At 38.3% G+C, this 19,007-nt stretch overlaps 1 protein-coding gene across 1 annotated transcript in view; it reads left to right on the top strand.

Moving 5' to 3' along the window:
• FCHSD2 (FCH and double SH3 domains 2) overlaps window positions 1–19,007 on the top strand; it is a 366,482-nt gene that overhangs the window by 308,553 nt on the left and 38,922 nt on the right. Inside the window, exon 13 of the mRNA XM_069070809.1 lies at window positions 16,477–16,638. Coding sequence (XP_068926910.1) covers window positions 16,477–16,638 — 162 coding nt within the window. The remainder of the gene's footprint in view (window positions 1–16,476; window positions 16,639–19,007) is intronic.

Genomic DNA, 19,007 nt, shown 5'->3' with positions numbered 1-19,007 from the left:
TTCTCAAATGTTCTAGAGGCCTTTGTCTGAGTCAAATTCAGTTCTAAGTTACATGGTAATATGGCCTCTGTCATTTTTCATCTTTATATTCCCAGCCTCCAACACAGTGCCTTGCATATAATTGATTGTATAACAATGGTTTATTGAATTCCAAAATGATATGAGAAGTAGAAAAGACTATGAAAAGTTGAAGGGAGGAGAAATTCCTTAAAGAACGACAGGAGGGGAAAGAAATCATTGAAGGCAACAGGAGGGGAAAGAAATCATTGAAGGCTTCATGGAATGTGTAGGACTTCCCTAGACTGAGACCCCAAGACTAATCCAGGAGATTGTTTCCCTGTCCTAAGACTTCTTTGATATTATAGTATAAATTTTACTGAAATCTTCAGTCCCAACTTCACATCAAGTCTGTGACTTTCTTGGCTGCCAGAGTTCAAAGATCTGCTTGCTGTACCGTGGTCCCTAATTATTTAACACAGAGACATTAAGTGATGCACACCCAAGGTTCCAAAGCTAGTTTTGTGTCAGGATCTATAGGAATAATGCCAACTATTATTGCCATGGGCTTCTAAAGTACATGACAATCACTGGCTGTCTAGCCCACAGTATACAGAATGTTAGAGCAGGGGGGGGACCTTAGATATCATCTACACAGTTTGCAGAAGACAGTGAGGTACAAAATGTGTTGTAGTTTTTACTCCTTTCCATTAGAACATAGCATAGTCATACTGGTAACAAGTAGATGATACTAGCTAATTGCTGTGATTGATAGCTGTCAATGATCAATGGATATAAAAGATGGCTCTTTACTTGTGACCACACATTATGAAAGCTATATTTTAGGAAGGACATTGACAAATTACAGTGTTTCAGAGCAAGATAACAAGATGAGAGAAAGAACTAGAAACCAAATCATAAAAGGATTAGGCCTGGGATGGAGAGATTCAATAATAGTCTTAAAAGGAGTTAAGAAGTTTTTGTATGGAAAATTTTTCAACTTTTTCTGCCTAGTGTTCCCAGAGGTAGAACTAGGAGCAATGTGAGCAAAGAGAGGCAGAGAAAAACTTCCTAACAGTTAGAGATGTAGAATGTCCTAAATTGGTAGATAGCTCCCCATAACTGAAGATACTCAAGGAAAGACTAGATTGCTACTTTTTAAAGATATTGTAGATGGTTATATTACTTATATACATACAGGTAGAACTTGGTAGCTTCAGATGTTCTATCCAGCTCTGAAATTCTATGATTCCATGAAATTAAAAAGGCACTTTCTGTCATTTAAGAAATGTTATAATCTCTCATTGTCCATCTTTCTCTAAAAAGAAAAAAGAAGACTTAGAAAACAGATCAAAAAGAGCTAATTTAAGAAAATGGAAAACTCAGAAACCATATTTTAAGAAATCATAAAAGAAAACTGCTCAGATCTGTTAGGGCAGAGTGAAAATAGAATCCGCCAATCACCTCCTGAAAGAAATCCCAAACTGAAAACACATAGAAATATTATTGCCAAAATCTGGCATTTCCAAGCCAAAGTGAAAATATTGTAAATGGCAATAAGAGTCCAAATACTAAGGAACCACAGCACTTCAATAGCAGCTACTATAAGGAATATCAAATGTTCAGTTTTTCAGTTGTATCCAACTTTTCAGGACCCCAATTGGGGTTTTCTTAGCAGAGGTACTAGAGTGGCTTGCTATTTCCTTCCCTGTTCATTTTACAGATGCAAAACCTGAGGCAAACAGGGTTAAGTGATTTGCCCAGGGTCACACGGGTAGTAAGTGTCTGAGACCGGATTTAGACTTGGGTCTTCCTGATTCCAGGCTTGGTGCTCTATCATATACCACCTAGCTGTCCAGATCTTACAATGCAATATTTCCAAAAAGTAAAGATTACAAACTAGAATAACTTACCCTTGCAAAATTAAGCATAATCCCAGGTCAGGGGTAACTTTTATTAGAGTAGAGGACTTTCAAGAATTTCTGATGACAGGAGCAGCTAGGTGGCACAACTGAATAGGGTACCAGCCCTGGAATCCAGAGGCTCTGAGTTCAAATCTGGTCTCATATTACTTACTAGCTGTATGACCCTGGGCAAGTCGCTTAATTCCGATTGCCTCTAAAAAAATCTTTTTTCTGGTGAGTAAAAAGTTTGAAATGCAAACATATGAAGTAATAAGAAAACCCTCAAAAGTTCAATACATTTGAGCAATTAGAAGTGGTCAAATAATGAGTTTGCTTGTGTTCTAACAGAATGAGAAAAGACAAGTGTCTCTTGAGAATTATAATGCTGTTCAAGAGAGGCTGTTAAATAAGCCAAGCACAGACCCAGATGTATTGGGTCTGTTTTGTTGGATTTAGATGTAGCAGTTACTCTGGCCTCACTCTTCCAGGGCAAGGCCAGCTATACCTCCTCAGCATTCTAGGGGTGGAGGTGTCTTTCTCTAATACTCTTGCTTCATCCCCACATTCCAATGTGTTCACCCCCACTATTATCTTCCAGTGATTATTTACCTCATTCCATTTAAACAGTTAATTATCAATTAGCTTTTACAAAAGAATATTTACTTCAAAGATACAGCAAGAATAGAAGTATAAACATGCCTATCCAACATGTTGGGGCTCATTCTCCCCTATACCATTCTGGTCTATGGGGAGAATGGGCCTAGACTTTACATAATATTAGTTCCACCAAGTTCACATTCAAATGCTTGCTTTCTAATGGGGAGACATTATGCAAGCAACTCTGCACAAACAAAATATATACAGAATAAATTGAGACTAAATCTGAGAGGGAAGGTGCTTAGACAGAGGAAGATTAGGGGAAGTTTCTTATAGAAAGTAAAGCTTTGACTGAGATTTGAAGGAACCCAGGAGTGTGAGAATGAGGAAGGAGAGAGTTCTGGGCATGGGGAATAGCCAGGGAAAATGGCCAGAGTTGGGAGGTGTATTGTTCAAGGGACAGCAAGGAGGCCAGTGCCACTGAATCAGAGTGTATATGGAAAGGTATAAGGAGACTGGAAAGGTGTAGGCTCAGGTTATGAATAGTGTTATCAGACAAAAAGGATTTTAAATTTGATCCTGGAAATAATAGGGAGCCACTGGAATTTATTAAATGGAGAGAGGTGACGGGGGGAGAAGTCACATGTCAGACTTGTGTTTTAGGAAGATCCAGTTGACAGCTGAATGGAGGATGAGTTGGAGTGGGAAAAGAAACTTGAGGAAGAAAAACCAAATAATAGCAAGCAGATGGAATAATTTAGACATGAGATGATGAGGGCCTGCAGTGTCATAGGAGAGAAGGGAGCATATACAAGAGATGTTACAGAGGTAGAAATGACAGCACTTTGCAACTGATTGGATATGAAGAGTGAGAGACAGTGAGGAGTTGAGGAATATGCCTCCGTCGTGAGCCTGGGTGATTGGGAGGATGGTGTTGCCCTTGAGAGTAACAGGGACATTTAGGAAGAAGAGATAGTTTGAGGGAAATGAGTTCAGTTTTTGTCATGTTGAGTTTAAGATACACAATTAATAATCTTCCTTTTATCTTAATTTTTTTTCCTTTCTCACTCCTCCTAATTTGACATTCCCTGAGATCTGGCTCCTTCCTAATGCTGCTGCATCCCTGGACACCCTTTCAGGTATTCGTTGTACTTTGTTCATATCCCTCAGCTTATTGAGGACTTGACATTCCCTTGTTCTCTTTGCTGCTTCCATGGTCATGAATTTAAAATTCCTTTATCTGATTATCTTTTATATTTTATCATTCCATCTTTCCCTCTACCTTATGACTACTAACTCTGTTCTTCATCCTTACCATGGCCTCTGTTTCTTATATTCAGAAGTTCTTTCCCAGGGTATCTGCCTTACACTGGCTACACTATTTTCAATTACCTTTTTCAAACCCTTGGTGAATGAGTTCAGTTTTTCACTATCCTCTACATGCATATCCCTTGCCCTATTGCCAATCATACCTTGACAAATCCCAACTTTAGACTACCCCCACTATTCACCTCATTTGCTTCTATTCACATGGGGCTGAACATAGCTGGAGAAAGACTCTGAACTATGCTGCCTGAGTCCACATTTCAGCTGGGCTCTCACTGTAACAAGGTCATCCTTTTATACCACTCTAATTGGTTCATGATCACACTCACCCCTGCAGCTATTTCAAACTTTTTCATCTTTCCTCATGCCTGTTATGGCACCCCTTCTTTCACCCTCTCAGCTGAGAATCTTTATATTGCACCAAAAAATGGAGTGTACCCTTTTTTCTTCTCTTCTTTTTACCTAACTAAGATGTTTTCCCCTACTATCTCCTCATCCACCCCTTTCTTCAGTAAAAAATTGACCCTTCTTATCAAGGCACACATTTCTACATCAGGAATTCTTAATCTTTTTTTTTTCCCATGGACTCCTTTGGCTGTCTGCCTGGGGACTTTTTTTTTCAGATTAATGCCTCTAAATGCATAAAATAAAATACATCAAATTACAAAAGAAACCAATTATGCTGAAATACAATTATCGAAATACGATTGTCAAAATACTTGTTTAAAACCAACAAGTTCATATCCCAAAGGGCTATAAAGCTGCATACCCTTTGATCCAGCAATACCAATACTAGGTCTGTATCCCAAAGAGATCATAAAAAAGGGAAAAGGACCCATATGTACAAAAATATTTATAGCAGCTCTTTTTGTGGTGGCAAAGAATTGGAAATTGAGGGGATGTCCATCAATTGGGGAATGACTGAACAAGTTGTGGTTTATTAATGTAATGAAACACTATTATGCGATAAGAAATGGTGAGCAGACAGACTTCAGAAAAACCTGGACTTATATTAACTGAAGCTGAGTGAAGGGAACAGAACCAGGAGTAACAGCAACATTGTGCGATGATCAGCTTTGATAGACTTAGCTCTTCTCAGCAATACAGTGATCTAAGACAATTCCGAAAGATTCATGATGGAAAATGATAACCACATCCAGAGAGAGAACTGTGGAGTCTGAATGCCCATCGGAGCATGCTAGTTTTCCTCTTTTTTTTCTTGTGGCTTTTCCCTTTCACAACATGACTAATGTTGCAATATGTATATGTAATTGTACATGTATAGCCTATGTAAGATAGTAGGCTATCTTGGGCAGGGAGAAAATTTGGAACTCAAAATCTCATAAAAGTGAATGTTGAAAAACTAAAATAAATTTTAAAAAAAATTTTAAATAAAAAAAATTCATAGACCCATGTTAAAATATGATCTATGTAGACCTTGGCCTAATCCTCAGCCGCTCTTATCTTCTCTAACAGATATTACTATTATTTGTACTTTTTCTCTAATCTTCAGTTCTTCTCTGTGTACTATCTCCTTCCCTTCTCTCTACAAATACGCCAATGCCACTCCCGTCCTTACAAATGGCCCACTTGATCCAACCATCTCTGGTACTATCATCTTATGTTTCGTCTCTGTTTCTTGACCAGACTCCTTGAGAAAGCCATCTATGCCTCCTCCTCTTCCTCCCACTCTCTTCTGAATCTTCTGTACAGTCTGGCTTCTGATTTTATCATTCAGCTGGAATTACTCTTTCCAAAGTAACCAGTGGCCTCTTAATTGCCAAATCTAATGACCTTTTCTCAAAGCTCATTTTTTTTTTATCTTTGACACTATCTCCCTGTCTTCCTGCCTACTTTTTCCTTTCTAAGTGTTAGTGACATTGCACTCTCCTGGTTTTCCTTCTACCTGTTTGAATGCTTCTCTGTCTCTTTTATTAGAACTTCATCTGAATTATTTCCATTAACTGGGGGTGTCCCCTTGATATTCTGTACTGAGTTTGCTTCTCTTTTGCCTCTATATTAGCTCACTTGGTGATCATTTCAGCTGTATATTCAGCTGCCATCTCTGTGCAGATAATTCCCAGATATAGTTATCCATCCCTGACCTCTCTCCTTCCCTCATTGGTATACATCCTATATTCTTTCTTTCTCCTCTGACAGATCCCAAACATTTTATACCTTAACAGGTACTTTCATGAATTGCTGTGGACAAAATAAATCAGATTTTGGTGGCCAGTGCAATGATAATGAATTCCTCTACACTTAATTCAAGTTCAGTCAATAGACCCAGTCAGTCACTGGGTCCATACTTAAAGCCTTCCTAGATTGGCAAGAACCTGCCAGAGTTTGCCACTTTTTGGCATAGCCTTTGAGAACACAGAGTAACTTCCAAACCTTGAAGCAGCTTTGGAGTGCAACTTTAGTGAAGAATGAAAGCTAATAAATTACTTTTAAATTCCAGATATGAAAAGAGCAAGCAGAGTCTTGTTTTAACTACTTATGGTTCATTCTCTTTTGAACTTGACTTTTAACTTTCAAAAATTGTGAAAGCACAAGCCTTGTTAAATATGAACCTTTTACCCTTAGCGCTGGATTAGACAGTTTAATGATAGCAGTAAACATTCTAAGTATCTCAGTACTGTTGAGTGAGCTAATATATGTGAATTTACTTTGGAAAATATCAGTCAACAGAGAAAGTCCATAGGATTATTAATATTGATCAGTAAAAGTCAGTATGGTATAAAGAAATAGATCCCCAGACTCTTCTAGAAGAGTCGGGTTAGACTGGATGGCTTTTGAGGTCCTTGAAGGAGCATCAGAGGGCCTGATTTATAGTCCTGCCTCTACCATTAACCCACTGGGTATGTTTTTTAGTCTCTTTTCCTCACTGTCTCAGTTTCTTCTATAAAGGGAGGGTGTTGGTACTAGATCTCCAAGATCTCTTTCAGCTCAAAATCCTGACATTGACACAACCTCTGCTCCCACAGTACAACAAGCAACCACCATGGATCAGTCAGCACGCATTAATGGAGTAGCTACTCTTGGCTAAGCTACTTTGTATCCCTAGGACTTAGAGGAACAAAGATACAAGCTAAAATAATCCCTGACTTCATATATTTTACCTCCATCCATGTCCATATCCATATCCATATCCATCCATACATCCATACATACATACATACATACATGCAGTGAGGGAAGATACACATACTCATGTAGGTACGTAGGTGGTTGCTGTTGTTCAGTGGTGTCCAACTAGTAAGTGTCTGAGGCCAGAGCTGAACTCATGAAACTGAGTCTTTCTAACGTCAGACCTGGCACACTATCTTTGTGCCAAGTACCTGCCCCAAGGGGGTAGATAAGTATGGTAGGTAGATATAGATACAAAGTGATTGGGGTGGGGGGCTAGGAAGTAGCAGCTAGGGGATCAGGAAAATCATTATGTAGGAAGTGGCACTTGGGCTGAGACTTGAAGGAAACTAGGGACTCTTTTAAGAGGCAAAAGTAAGGAAAGTATACTCTCCAAACAATGGATTAAAGTCTTGTTTAAGTGCTTTGCCTATGCACAACTATTTGAGTGCCAGAGGGTGTAGATCTTAGAGCGTTGGGTTGCAGTGAGGAAGACCTGGATTTGTGTCCCTTTTCAAACATTTAGTAACTATGTAACCTCGGGCAAATCTGTACTGTTTTCTCATCTGCAAAATAAGGAATTTAGACTAGATAACTTTTAAGGTATTTTCCAATTTTAAACCTATAGGATCTTATGATCCGTTGAACTGGGACAGAAACCATGAACACAGATAACTAATCCTGTTACTCACTTTTGATCTTAGTGACTTAGATATGTTTATTTTTTTAGTAGTTATATAATCATTTTCAGATACCAATAATCAATTTATGTTAACAACACCACTCTGAAGGTTATCCTAGTTGATGTAGTCTTGCTTCTGTTGAGTGAAATTCCCCAAAACGGGGTTCAGAAGAATCAAAATTACAAAGAAAACAATTACAGTTAAGTACTTGATATTTAGTATAATTAAAAGAGCACTGGATTTGGAGTCAGAGGACCTGGCTTTAAAGTCCTGGCTCTGCCACTTAAGAGCTGTTTGATCTTAGGCAGTTTCCTCCTTTGTAAACTAGGGAAATACTTGCACTATTGGTGAGATTCACATGAGTAGGTGTGTAGAAGGCTCTAAACCATAATGTACTCTAGAAAGTCACCTATTGGGAAGATCATAGGATCTGGAGTTGGAGTTAGCCCAGCCTAACCCTCATTTTATTATCTCTTGAATGAGGCCGTGTATCAGAGTGGCTGTTGTCTCTTTGCTTGGGGACTTTTCAATAAGTCAGAAGTGTGATCTTGTGATATACCTGAATCAGTCAGGCAGGAACCTCCAGTTTAGAAAATCCAAAGCAGGTTTTCTGTTGACCTCAGATTAGCTAAGAATGAAAAATTCTGTAAAGGAAAACTGCTGAGGTCAGTGGAATGAAATGGAATACCCTGAAACCTTGGAAAAGTCCAGACCTGTGGTAACTGACTGTTATTACCTATAAAACACCATCCTTTTTTCCATGGGGCAGTCTCCTACAGGACATGTATTTTTTTTTTCCCTTGTGTATTTTTAACTCAACTTAGTTAGAAGACATTGATTTTCCTAGTTACATGTCTGACTACATCTTCTCCTAGTCAGTAAATTTCAGTAACTTCTTATCCCCTCCAGGAACAAATGTAAAATCCTCTATTTGGCTTTTAAAGCCCTTTATAATCTGGTACTCCCCCACATTTTCAGTCTTCTTTACACCTTAACTCATCTCCACATATTTTGTGATCCAGTCACACTGGCCTCTTTGTTATTCTCCATTTCCTGACTGGACATTTTTACTGAAGAAAAAAAAAATAGAGCAGTCTATCAATGAGTTTCCTGAGAAAAAAACTTCAGGGTCAGATGGATTTATAAGTTAATTCTACCATTTAAAGATCAACTAATTCCAATATTAAATAAATTATTTGAAATAATAGAGAAAGTAGTCTTCCTTTTACAAAACAAATATGGTGCTGATATCTAAACCAGGAAAAGCAAAAACAGAGAAAGAAATTATAGACTGATTTCATTAATGAATGTAGATGCAAAAATAAACTACTAGTGAGGAGACTACAGCAGTATAGTGACCAAGTGGGAATTATAGAAGGAATAGAGGGATGGTTTTAATATAAGAAAAACTATTAACATAATTGATTATATCAATAACAGAATAAGAATTCTATAATTATATTGATAGATGCAGAAATAGCTTTTGACAAAATACAACACTCATTCCTATTAAAAAAAAATACTTTGGGGGAGGGGACAGTTAGTTGGCACAGTACATAGAGCACCAGCCCTGTAGTCAGGAGGACCTGAATTCAAATCTGGCCTCAGACACTTACTAGCTGTGTGATCCTGGGCAAGTCACTTTAACCCCAATTGCCTCAAATACACACACATGTGCATGTACATGTACACACACACACGCATACTGAAAGCATAGGTATAAATGGATTTTTCCCTAAAATGATAAGAAGCTTCTACCTAAAACCATCAGTAAGCATTATTTGTAATGGGAATAAGCTAGAAGCTTTCCCACTAAGATCTGGAGTGATAAAAGGATGCCTGTTATCACCAATATTTTTCATATTGTATTAAAAATGCTAGCAGTAGCAATAAGAAAAAGAAATTGAAGGAATTAGAATGGGCAATGAGATCATAAAACTATCTCTTTTTGCCGATTATATGATGATATACTTGAAAATCCTAGGGATTCAACTGAAAAATTAGTTGAAACAATAATTTTAGCAAAGTAGCAGGATATAAAATAAACCCACATAAGTCATTAGCATTTTTTATTTATCATTAACAAAATCTTGCAAGAAGAAATACTAAGAGGGAGATAATTTAAATCACTGTAGACTGTATAGAACACCTGGGAGTAATACCCTCCAAGATAAACCCAGAAACTGTATGAACATAATTAAAAGACATTTTATGCAAATAAAGTCATATTTAAATAATTGGAGACATATTAATTGTTCATGAGTGGGCTAATATAATAAAAAATGACAATTCTACCTAAACAAATCTACCTATTCAATGCCATCTCAGTTAAATTGCCAAAAAAAATTTTTTTGTTGAGCTAAAAGAAGTAAGTAATTTGTTTGGAAGAACAAAAGGTCAAGAATATTAATGAAAAAATGCGAAGGAAGGAGGTTTAGCAGTACCAGATATTAAAATATATTATAAGACAATAACCGTCAAAAACTTATCTAGTACTGGCTAAGAAATAGAAAGGTAGGCAGCTAGGTGGTGCAGTGAATAGAGCACTGGCCCTGGGGTCAGGAGGACCTGAGTTCAAATGTGACCTCAGACACTTAGCACAAAAACTAGCCATATTACCTTGGGCAAGGCACTTAACCCCAATTGCCCTCCAAAAAGCCAAAAAAAAAAGAAATAAATAGAAAGGTAGATCAGTAGAACAGAGTAGACAATACAGAGTAGTAATTGATTATAGTAACCTTATGTTTGACAAATGTAAAGATTTAAGCTTTTGAAATAAAAATAAACTATTTGGTAAAAAAAATTGTTGGGAAAACTGTAAAGCAGTCTGACAGAAATTATGTCTACATTAATTATCTTACACCATTTACCAAGATAAGGTCAAAATGGATACATGACCTAGATATAAAGGGAGATCTCATAAGAAAACTAGAAGAACATGAAACATTCCCAGCAGACTTATGGATAGGAGAAGAATTTATTAATAAACAAGAGAATAGAGAGTACTGTAAAATGAGGTGTAAAATGGATTGTTTTGATTTCATTAAATTTAAAAGGTTTTGTATAGATAAAACAACCAATGTAGCCAAGGTTAGAAGGAAAGGAAAAAATTTGGGGAAATTTTTATAGACAGTTTCTTGTATGAAGGTCTCACATCTTGAATAGATAGAGAACTTTATAAGAATGTGCATCATTCCCCAGTTGACCAATGGTCAAAGGAAAAGAATAGACAGGTTTTCTATGAAAAAATAAAAAATATATATATAATCATATGGAAAGATCATTATTGATTAGAGAAACGCACATTAAAACAACTCTTAGGTTTCATCTCATACCTGATGGATTGTCTAAAATGGTAGAACAGAAAAATGACAGATGTTGGAGGGGATGTGGAAAAATTAGAACATTAATACACTGGTGGAACTGTGAACTGATCCAACCATTTTGGAGAGCAATCAGGAATTATGCTCTAAGAGCTATAAAACTGTATATTCTTTGACCCAGCAGGGTGATCAGGGAAAAAGGAAAAGAACCTATATGTTCTAAAATATTTATAGCAACTCTCTTTTTGGTGGCCAAGAACTAGAAAATGAGCAGATGACCATCAATTGGGGAATGACTGAACAAATTGTGGTATATGATTATGATGGAATACTACTGTGCTGTAAGAAATGATCAGCTGATTGAGTTAAGGAAAACATGGAAAGACTGACATGAAATAATAAAAAGTGAAATGGGCAGAACCAGGAGAACATTGTATACAGGAATAGCAATATCATTCAAAGAATAATTTTGAACCAGAGTATTCTATTATAAATACTCAAATTAACTATAAAGCACCCATGAAAGAGGATGCTCCAGAGAAAGAACTGATAAATAGAAGTATACATAGTATGGTTATATTTATTTATTTATAAGTCTGTGTCAGATGGTAACCTTCTCTAGTTCAAGGTAGGGAGGCAGGAAGGGCGACAGTTCAGAACTTGATATGTAACAAAAAAAATTTTTTAATTTAATTTTTAAAAGGTATCTTAGGATCAGCTTTTCTATTATATTTTCCATGTTGCTCATTTTTGTCATTATTACTTGCTGATCTTGTTAAAGCAGTTTTAGATTTTAAATTAATTTCTTCCCCGTGGGTTTTTTTTTTATTGTTTTGCTTAGAGCTCTTTTTTTGGTTTGTTTTGTGATTTTCTCTTTGGTATTTATTCTTATTCAATTTATTTGAATGTGTTATTTAACCATTTGGAGTCTTCTTTTGATATTCTTTCATGGTTTCATTTTCTATCCATCACTTGTGATCTTTTAGCTGGTTCTGTTGCAATTAAGTTTTTTAAATTTAATATTATCAATATTCTTTGCTTTTTTTTCTATTTTGGTTGATTTTTATTTTCTTGTGGGTTTTTTTTAATCCTTTATTGTTTTTTGAAGGTTGTATATATATTTGCCTCTCTGCAAATCTCTTTTGAGCCTCCCACAACAGTGCTGTGAGATTGGATTTTACAGACATTATTATTGTTATTTTATAAGTGAAAAAACTGAGTTTCAGAGAGGTTAAGTGGACTTGTTCAAGGTCACATACCTAGTAAGTATGAGAAACCTGACTTGGACCTAGATCTTCCTGATTCTAGGTCCAACATTCAGTGCCACCTTCTATCATACTAGCCCTCTAATCCAGCTGCCTTGTTTTTACAAACGAAGAAAGTAGGGCTCCAAGAGGTGAGAAGACCTGCCCATGGTTAATCATTTGGAGAGTTGAGATTTGGGATTTGGGCCATAGAATGACCTCTAGACCTTCAGTAATATCCTAGGAGAGCAAGAGGTCCTCAAAAGGGTGAGGAGCTTAGCTCTCTATAAACCTCAAATTCTTCTCCCTTGTAGGAGAATATCAACCCCAGGGTAATACAAAGGGGCTACAGGACAGTAAAACTCAGTGCAGGGAGGGTTCACTTGGCTCTCCAGACATCCCACATTCTTTCCCTTCACAGAGGAACTTAACCCTGAGGTAGCAGCAGAAGTCTGGAGATTTATGTTAGGGCCCTGGGGGAGCTGAAGCTCACTGCAGAGGGAAGCAGATTTGTCTTGATCCTTTGTGGGCACAGGTACAAGTCTTTCACATGTTTTGTGGGCTGAATAAAGCCTGGCCTATATTCATTGTTATGTTACCCTAAGTGCTTTTATGAGTGCTTTACTTTTTTCTGTGGAGACCTAGACACCAGCCAGATTTTTATGTTCCCAGGGGTAAATGGAGGGAGGGAGCAAGCCAGATTCTGATGTTGCTAGGGGCAACCATGGTGGAGAACTGAGCTAAGAGAGATTTCTATGAGAAACTCACATAATTGAACTTGGTATGTCAAAACCCAAAGCTTTAGTTGTGGGCTACAGGTTATCTGCCTAAGGCAGCGGTGGGGAACCCGCATGCTCAAGGCCACATGTCCTCAAATGCAACCCTTTGACTGAATCCAAACTTCACAGAACACATTCCCTTAATAAAGAGATTTCTTCTGTAAAACTTGGACTCTGTCAAAAGGCTACAGCCCAAGGACCTAAAAGGGCACATGTGGCCTCTAGACAGGAAGTTCCCCACCCCTGACCTAAGGTTACACAGGTAGTAGCAGAGCTGAGATTTGAACTTAGTTCCTCTGATTCCAAATGCAGTGTTCTTTCCACAGCACCATGCTGTCTAGCTCCATTGCTCTTCTAGAGCAGGTTTTCTTTAACTGGGATACACAGACTCAATCTGTGAGTAAACTTCAGGGGATCTAAGAACTTGGATGAAAAAAAAATACATCTTTATTTTTTACTACCCTCCAACTGAAATTTTACATTTCTTTCAGTTATTTAAAAACTTTATTCTGTGAAGTTGTCCATAGGCTTCCCCATACTGCCAAAGGAGTAAGAAGCCCAGTCCAAAGCCAAGTGGAACCAAGCTCATCCCTCTTCCATATAACAGCCCTTCCAGTACTCGAATACAGCTGGCACCCCCCCCCAAGTATTCTCCAGGGGAAACATAAATAATGATTCTGAGATGGCCTATTCACCAATATCCTAGAAATTCACAATTCCGAATTACCATTTTTCATTCTGACCCTGCCATGAATATCCTAGTGCCCTTTCCTGGTGCACTCACTCCCTTCTTTCCTTTTTCCCCTTATTTCATTTAGCTTGAGACTGTCTCCATGTGTTAAGAAAGGAAGGCATTGTTAAACTGCAGAGCATAACCAAGATGGTGGAAGGTGAAGGAACTAGAAATGTGGGGGCAGAGTCAAGATGGCAGAGTAGAAACAGGAACTAGAAATGTTTAGCCTGAAGAAAGGAAATCTTAGGAGAATGCATTGGAAGGGTTATTCCCTATAAGATTTTACCCTAATTCTCTCAATCATTCTGAGCCTCAGTTTCTTCTGCTGTTAAATGGGTACTTATAGTACCTACATAAAGATTACTTTGAGGATTTGAAATAATTTGTGTTCAGCCCTTTGTAAATTTTAAAGCCCTACAGAAGTGTCTGTGATTATCATTCTGAGGGGGCCTTCGTCTCTCTAGATTTTAAGTTTCCTCCTCTCTAAAATAGGGTTAATAATTCTTTACACTCTTTACTTCACTGGGTTGTTAAGTTTATTTTGTAAACCTTTGATTTCTGTGTAAATGATTTATTATCATCATCATTATAAGGATAAATAAGTTATAGTTCCTGCCCTAATGGGTCTTCAGCTCCAGTAGGGAAAATAAGGCACACCAACAACAATGACATCAAAATCAAACTAGAATGTGGAACATCAGGAAGTTGTAAACAGAATTCTGTTTGCAGTCTGAGAATGGGAAATCTCTCACCGAATGTGTGGGGGAGGACCAGTGAGGCTAAGCAAAATAGGAAGAGTTTATGTGGTGTTGATAAGTATTGAAAGAATGAAGATTATAAAGGGAGAAAGGGCAGTTGAGAAAGTCATTACTAAGAGTGAATAGATAACATTTTAAGACATTTAAAAAATAAATTTAGGCTGAAACCTCCTGTCACTTGGACCTATTAGAGAAGAGAGAGCTTTCCTAGGTCAGCAGGAGATAGAAAATACCTTTTTTCCAGATGCCCTGAACTATGACAGTGTTTCTTGGATATATGGTTTGATGCTCAAGTTCCTGGGGAAGAAGGGGCCAACATATACTTTTATGCCCCTTCCCTCACCCTTAACCCCATTCATACAAAAACACTGTCCAGGAATTCTCTAGAATACAGTGTTCAGTGTGAATTAGGCCGGTTCTACTAGGGGTGAGACCAAATCAGGAATGTCTAGCCAGGAAATGAGTCAGGAATATAGCATCAGGGTCTGAATCCCATGTGTATTCATTTCTCAAAGATTTTGATGAGGAGGTCTGTCTGTATTTCACATATAGATTAGATTGTACGGCCTCTGAGTTACCTTCCAGCTCTCTTATAAGTTTATATTTAAGATTTACCCTGGGTTACTCTTTTGTTTTATCAGTTGGTGATATGGGACTAGAATGGGAGAGAGAGAAAGATAATATCTTCATAGAGATGATAAGAAAACCTCTGGAAGCTGATGAAGGTCACCAAGAATGAGAGTGAAAAGATGACAATACAGAGTCTTAGGCTGTGCCCACAGTCAGTGGGTATGTTGAAGATGATAGTTCACCAAAAGACACTGACTGGGGTGTGGTCAGACAGGTGGGAGGAGAACTAAGAGACAAAAATCTCAAGAAAACCCAAGGAAGGAGAATCCAGGAAGAGAGAGTAGTCAACAAAATTACACATTGCAGAGAGTTTGAGAAAGACCAATGAATCGTAAGTCCAATGCAAAAAGAACAAATGACAGGATCTTACTGTCATCGCATTATAGAAGCTTCATGAGTTCTTGGTCCATCCCAATTCTAGCAGTTGGGAAGTGAACATTAAACTTGGAATTAGGAGACCTATGATTAACTCCTGACTTTGGCAGTTAATAGCTTTGTGGTTTTGCATAAATCGCTTTATTTCCTCAAAGTCTCAGCTTCCTAATCTGTTAGAAGGGGATCATCATACTCATATCACTTGCCTCAGTGGAACGTTGTTAGGAAAGTACTTTGCAAACTTGAAGGCACTATGGAAAGATGAGCTACTGTTATTATTTCCCTTACCAAAGAGGAACACTGACAGCCACGAGTATGTTCTGACTAGTAGACCAGAAAGTGATGCATGGATGAAACATTTATTAAGTGCTTATTATGTGCATAACACTGTACAAAGCACTAAACATACAAATAGAAAGCTAGACATTTGGAGACCTGAAGGAGCTCTCATTCTAACTGGGAGGGGGGGTGGGGTCTCAGCTGTGGGGCAAATGGAAATGCCCCATGGTCCCTAAGGTACAATACAAAAGTTAACATATCTTCTATAGAGGTGTTTCCATTGGTAAAATCCAATTAGTTTGTGCTGTTGAATCTTTGACAGTGTCAAAGACTTTGGTGGAAGAGCTTATTTTCTGGGTCTTGGTTAGCTGTGGCTCTGGAGGAGGCAGTGACCACAGCACCTGCAGAGTCAATTGATGGGTCATGTTGTTTCACATGGGTGAGAGAAGGGTTGTTTCACTGGGTGATGGACCAGTTAGTTTAATCAGCAAGCATTTATTAAGTGATTACTATATGCCATGCCCTGTGCTAGGTATTGGGATACAAACACAAAGGAGCCAATTTTTATCAGAGAAGACAAAATGTATAAGCATATACAAAATTAATACATTGCCATCCATTAAATATTAGGCAGGTGAAAAGGACTACAAATGTGCATCAAGCAAAAACAAAATAATTGCTCTATTTTCTAATCCTCTTCTCTCAATCTGTCTCCACAGATAATTAAGCTAAAAGCTGAAGCGCGCCTAGACCTCCTGAAACAGATTGGGGTTTCTGTAGACACGTGGCTGAAGAGTGCAATGAACCAAGTGATGGAGGAGCTGGAAAATGAACGCTGGGCCAGCCTTCCTGCCGTGGCCAATAATGGCTCCCTGCACTTGGTACTGTTTCTTGTTTCCATTCTTGCCTGGTCTTCCTCTTACTAACTGCTGCTGCTGCTGTGTGGGGCCCAAACTGCTTAATAGGCAGGGTGAGGGAAAAGGCAAAGAAAGCTTCAGAATAATGAAGACTGATGGACTTCACATTCAAATCTCAGCTGCCCATATGACCCTGGGCAAGTCACTGAGCTTCTGTTTCTTATCTGTAAAATGGATAGCAATGTTCTGAGCACTCCCTTCCTTTACCTGAGGGAAAATGTTTATAAAATTTGGAACACTGTTGTAATACATAGTAGTAGCTTTTGTTTGGTTAATGCTTTAAAATGTACAAGACATTTGCTCTCTTTAGCCCTGTAAGGTAAATGATATCGGATACTGTGTCTACATTTTACAGATGAGGAAACTGAAACTAAAGGGAGCAAAATGACCTCCCCATGGATGCAGACACAAATCCCAGCCTCCTACCCCTGGCTCTGTGCTTTCTTGAGTAGCAGTGATTCTTATTGTATTAAAAATATGATGAATACTTCTGATAACCTCCCTACCTACATTTACTCTCATCTATAAAAAAATAATCCTCACCCCACTTTCCTAGTAGGATTATTCAGAGAAAAGTGCTTTGTGAGCCATAAACTTCTGTTGAGAATGGGAGCTGTAGTTGTTTCCACTCATCAATAGATGGCTTTTCTAAACACAAGTACAGAAGTAAAGGAGAGACCAGAACTGACGTGTTACATGAGATGCCAGAGTCGCACATCCCACTTTTCACTCAGATTATGCATAACCAGCCATCCTCGCTCCTATGGGATTTGCTGTTCTCTCCTGGAGATGAGTGAGAAATGGAAAATGCTACCCAGAGGTTAGATGGCTTCTGTGGTGACTGTTGCAAATATAGCGCAGGTCTTGTGCCGGGGAGCAGAAACTGCCTGGGGGCAAGATTCCCCACTGGCTTCAGTCCCAGCTTCAGGCCCTCATGCATGTGGCCTTGGACGATGACGATAGTAACACATTGATGATCTGTTAGTTCATAGACTGGTGAAATCTACTAACACAAACCATAAACTCTCTACAAGTTAATAGAGAGTCTTAAGAGTCTCCTGCTGCTCAGAAACATTAAATGACTAAACCCCTGGCTGAACAGCTAGTCAGGTAGTTCCAGTTGGAGTTAGACTTTGAGCCAGGGTCTTCTGATTCTGAGTCTAGCATTCTATTCACTATACAACGCAGACTTTAATAGCAAACTTTATGGTTTATAAAGCACTTTCCACTCACCTTTTTTGAACTTTACAATAGCCCTCATCTGGAGATAGTAAAGGTATTATTTTACAGATTTAAAAAATCTTGAGGCTCAAAATGGCATTACAGCTGATTCATGGGCACATAGCTAATCATTAGGCAGGATCTGAACCCAGGACTTCAAGTCTATCACTTTGTTACACTATGCTGCTTCTCTGGTGTATACAAAAATAATATTGATTGACTGGTTTTTTTTTTGTTGTTGTTGTTTAAAAAGCACTTAGTTCATCTGTAGGACCTGAAAAAATTTGAGTGTTGCATTTTTCAAAGCACTTTTACATAAAATATTTTGTTTGGGACTCATAGTACAAATCCCTATGAGGTAATTAGGACAGGTGATATTAGGGGAAGTACCTAGTATGACAATGGTATGAGAAGCACCACCACAGATCTGAGACCAGCAATGTGACCCTAGGGCCTCTCAGAGCCTCTGTTTCTTCCCCGAATTCAGGTAAGTCAGGGTGAGTGAGACCAGGTGATCGCTAGGGCCTTTCCAGTCCTGAAATCCAACAAGCACCATTTGGATGGATGAGACCCAGAGAAGTAACTTGCCCACAATGTCTCAGCAATTAGTGATGGAGCTACAGGATCTCACTTCTCACTCCTGTCCTCTTTCTACTACTTCTTTTTTTCCCCCATACCATTCAGTTGTCAGTAGCCTTTACTGGAAAAATCAAAGAAAGATCAAAATTAGAATTCCTGGAAGGTTCGTCATCTTCACATTTAGTTTGTTTTCCTGCTGGCAGAACATTTGCATGATGAAAGATAAAACTGCCATGTGGGTGTACATTTGTTTGCTTTGAATTTCTGTGGGAAGACTTTATGTCAAATTTATTTCTAATTCACTATTAGCTATAATGATATAAGTGGGTGGCTCTTTTTTTGACTCAGTTCCTGCAGACTCAAGTCAGTGGCCAACTTGGCTTGGGAGAAAGGGAGGGTTGTTTTTGTTTTTGTTTTAATCTTTTTCACAGGACCAAAGGCTCTGGGCCACAGATGAGCCCTTCCCATTACTGGGGTGTGGCATCTCCTACTCATTCATGTTGTGCAGTTTACCCTGGCTATGGGTTGAAGAG

Source organism: Petaurus breviceps, unplaced genomic scaffold, assembly GCF_028583685.1.
Source record: "Petaurus breviceps papuanus isolate PSGF00001 unplaced genomic scaffold, PetGlider_PUasm1.0 90823, whole genome shotgun sequence".
Taxonomy (NCBI): domain Eukaryota; kingdom Metazoa; phylum Chordata; class Mammalia; order Diprotodontia; family Petauridae; genus Petaurus; species Petaurus breviceps.
The sequence above is the reverse complement of the archived record's forward strand: the minus strand, read 5'-3'. Positions and strand labels throughout refer to the sequence as shown.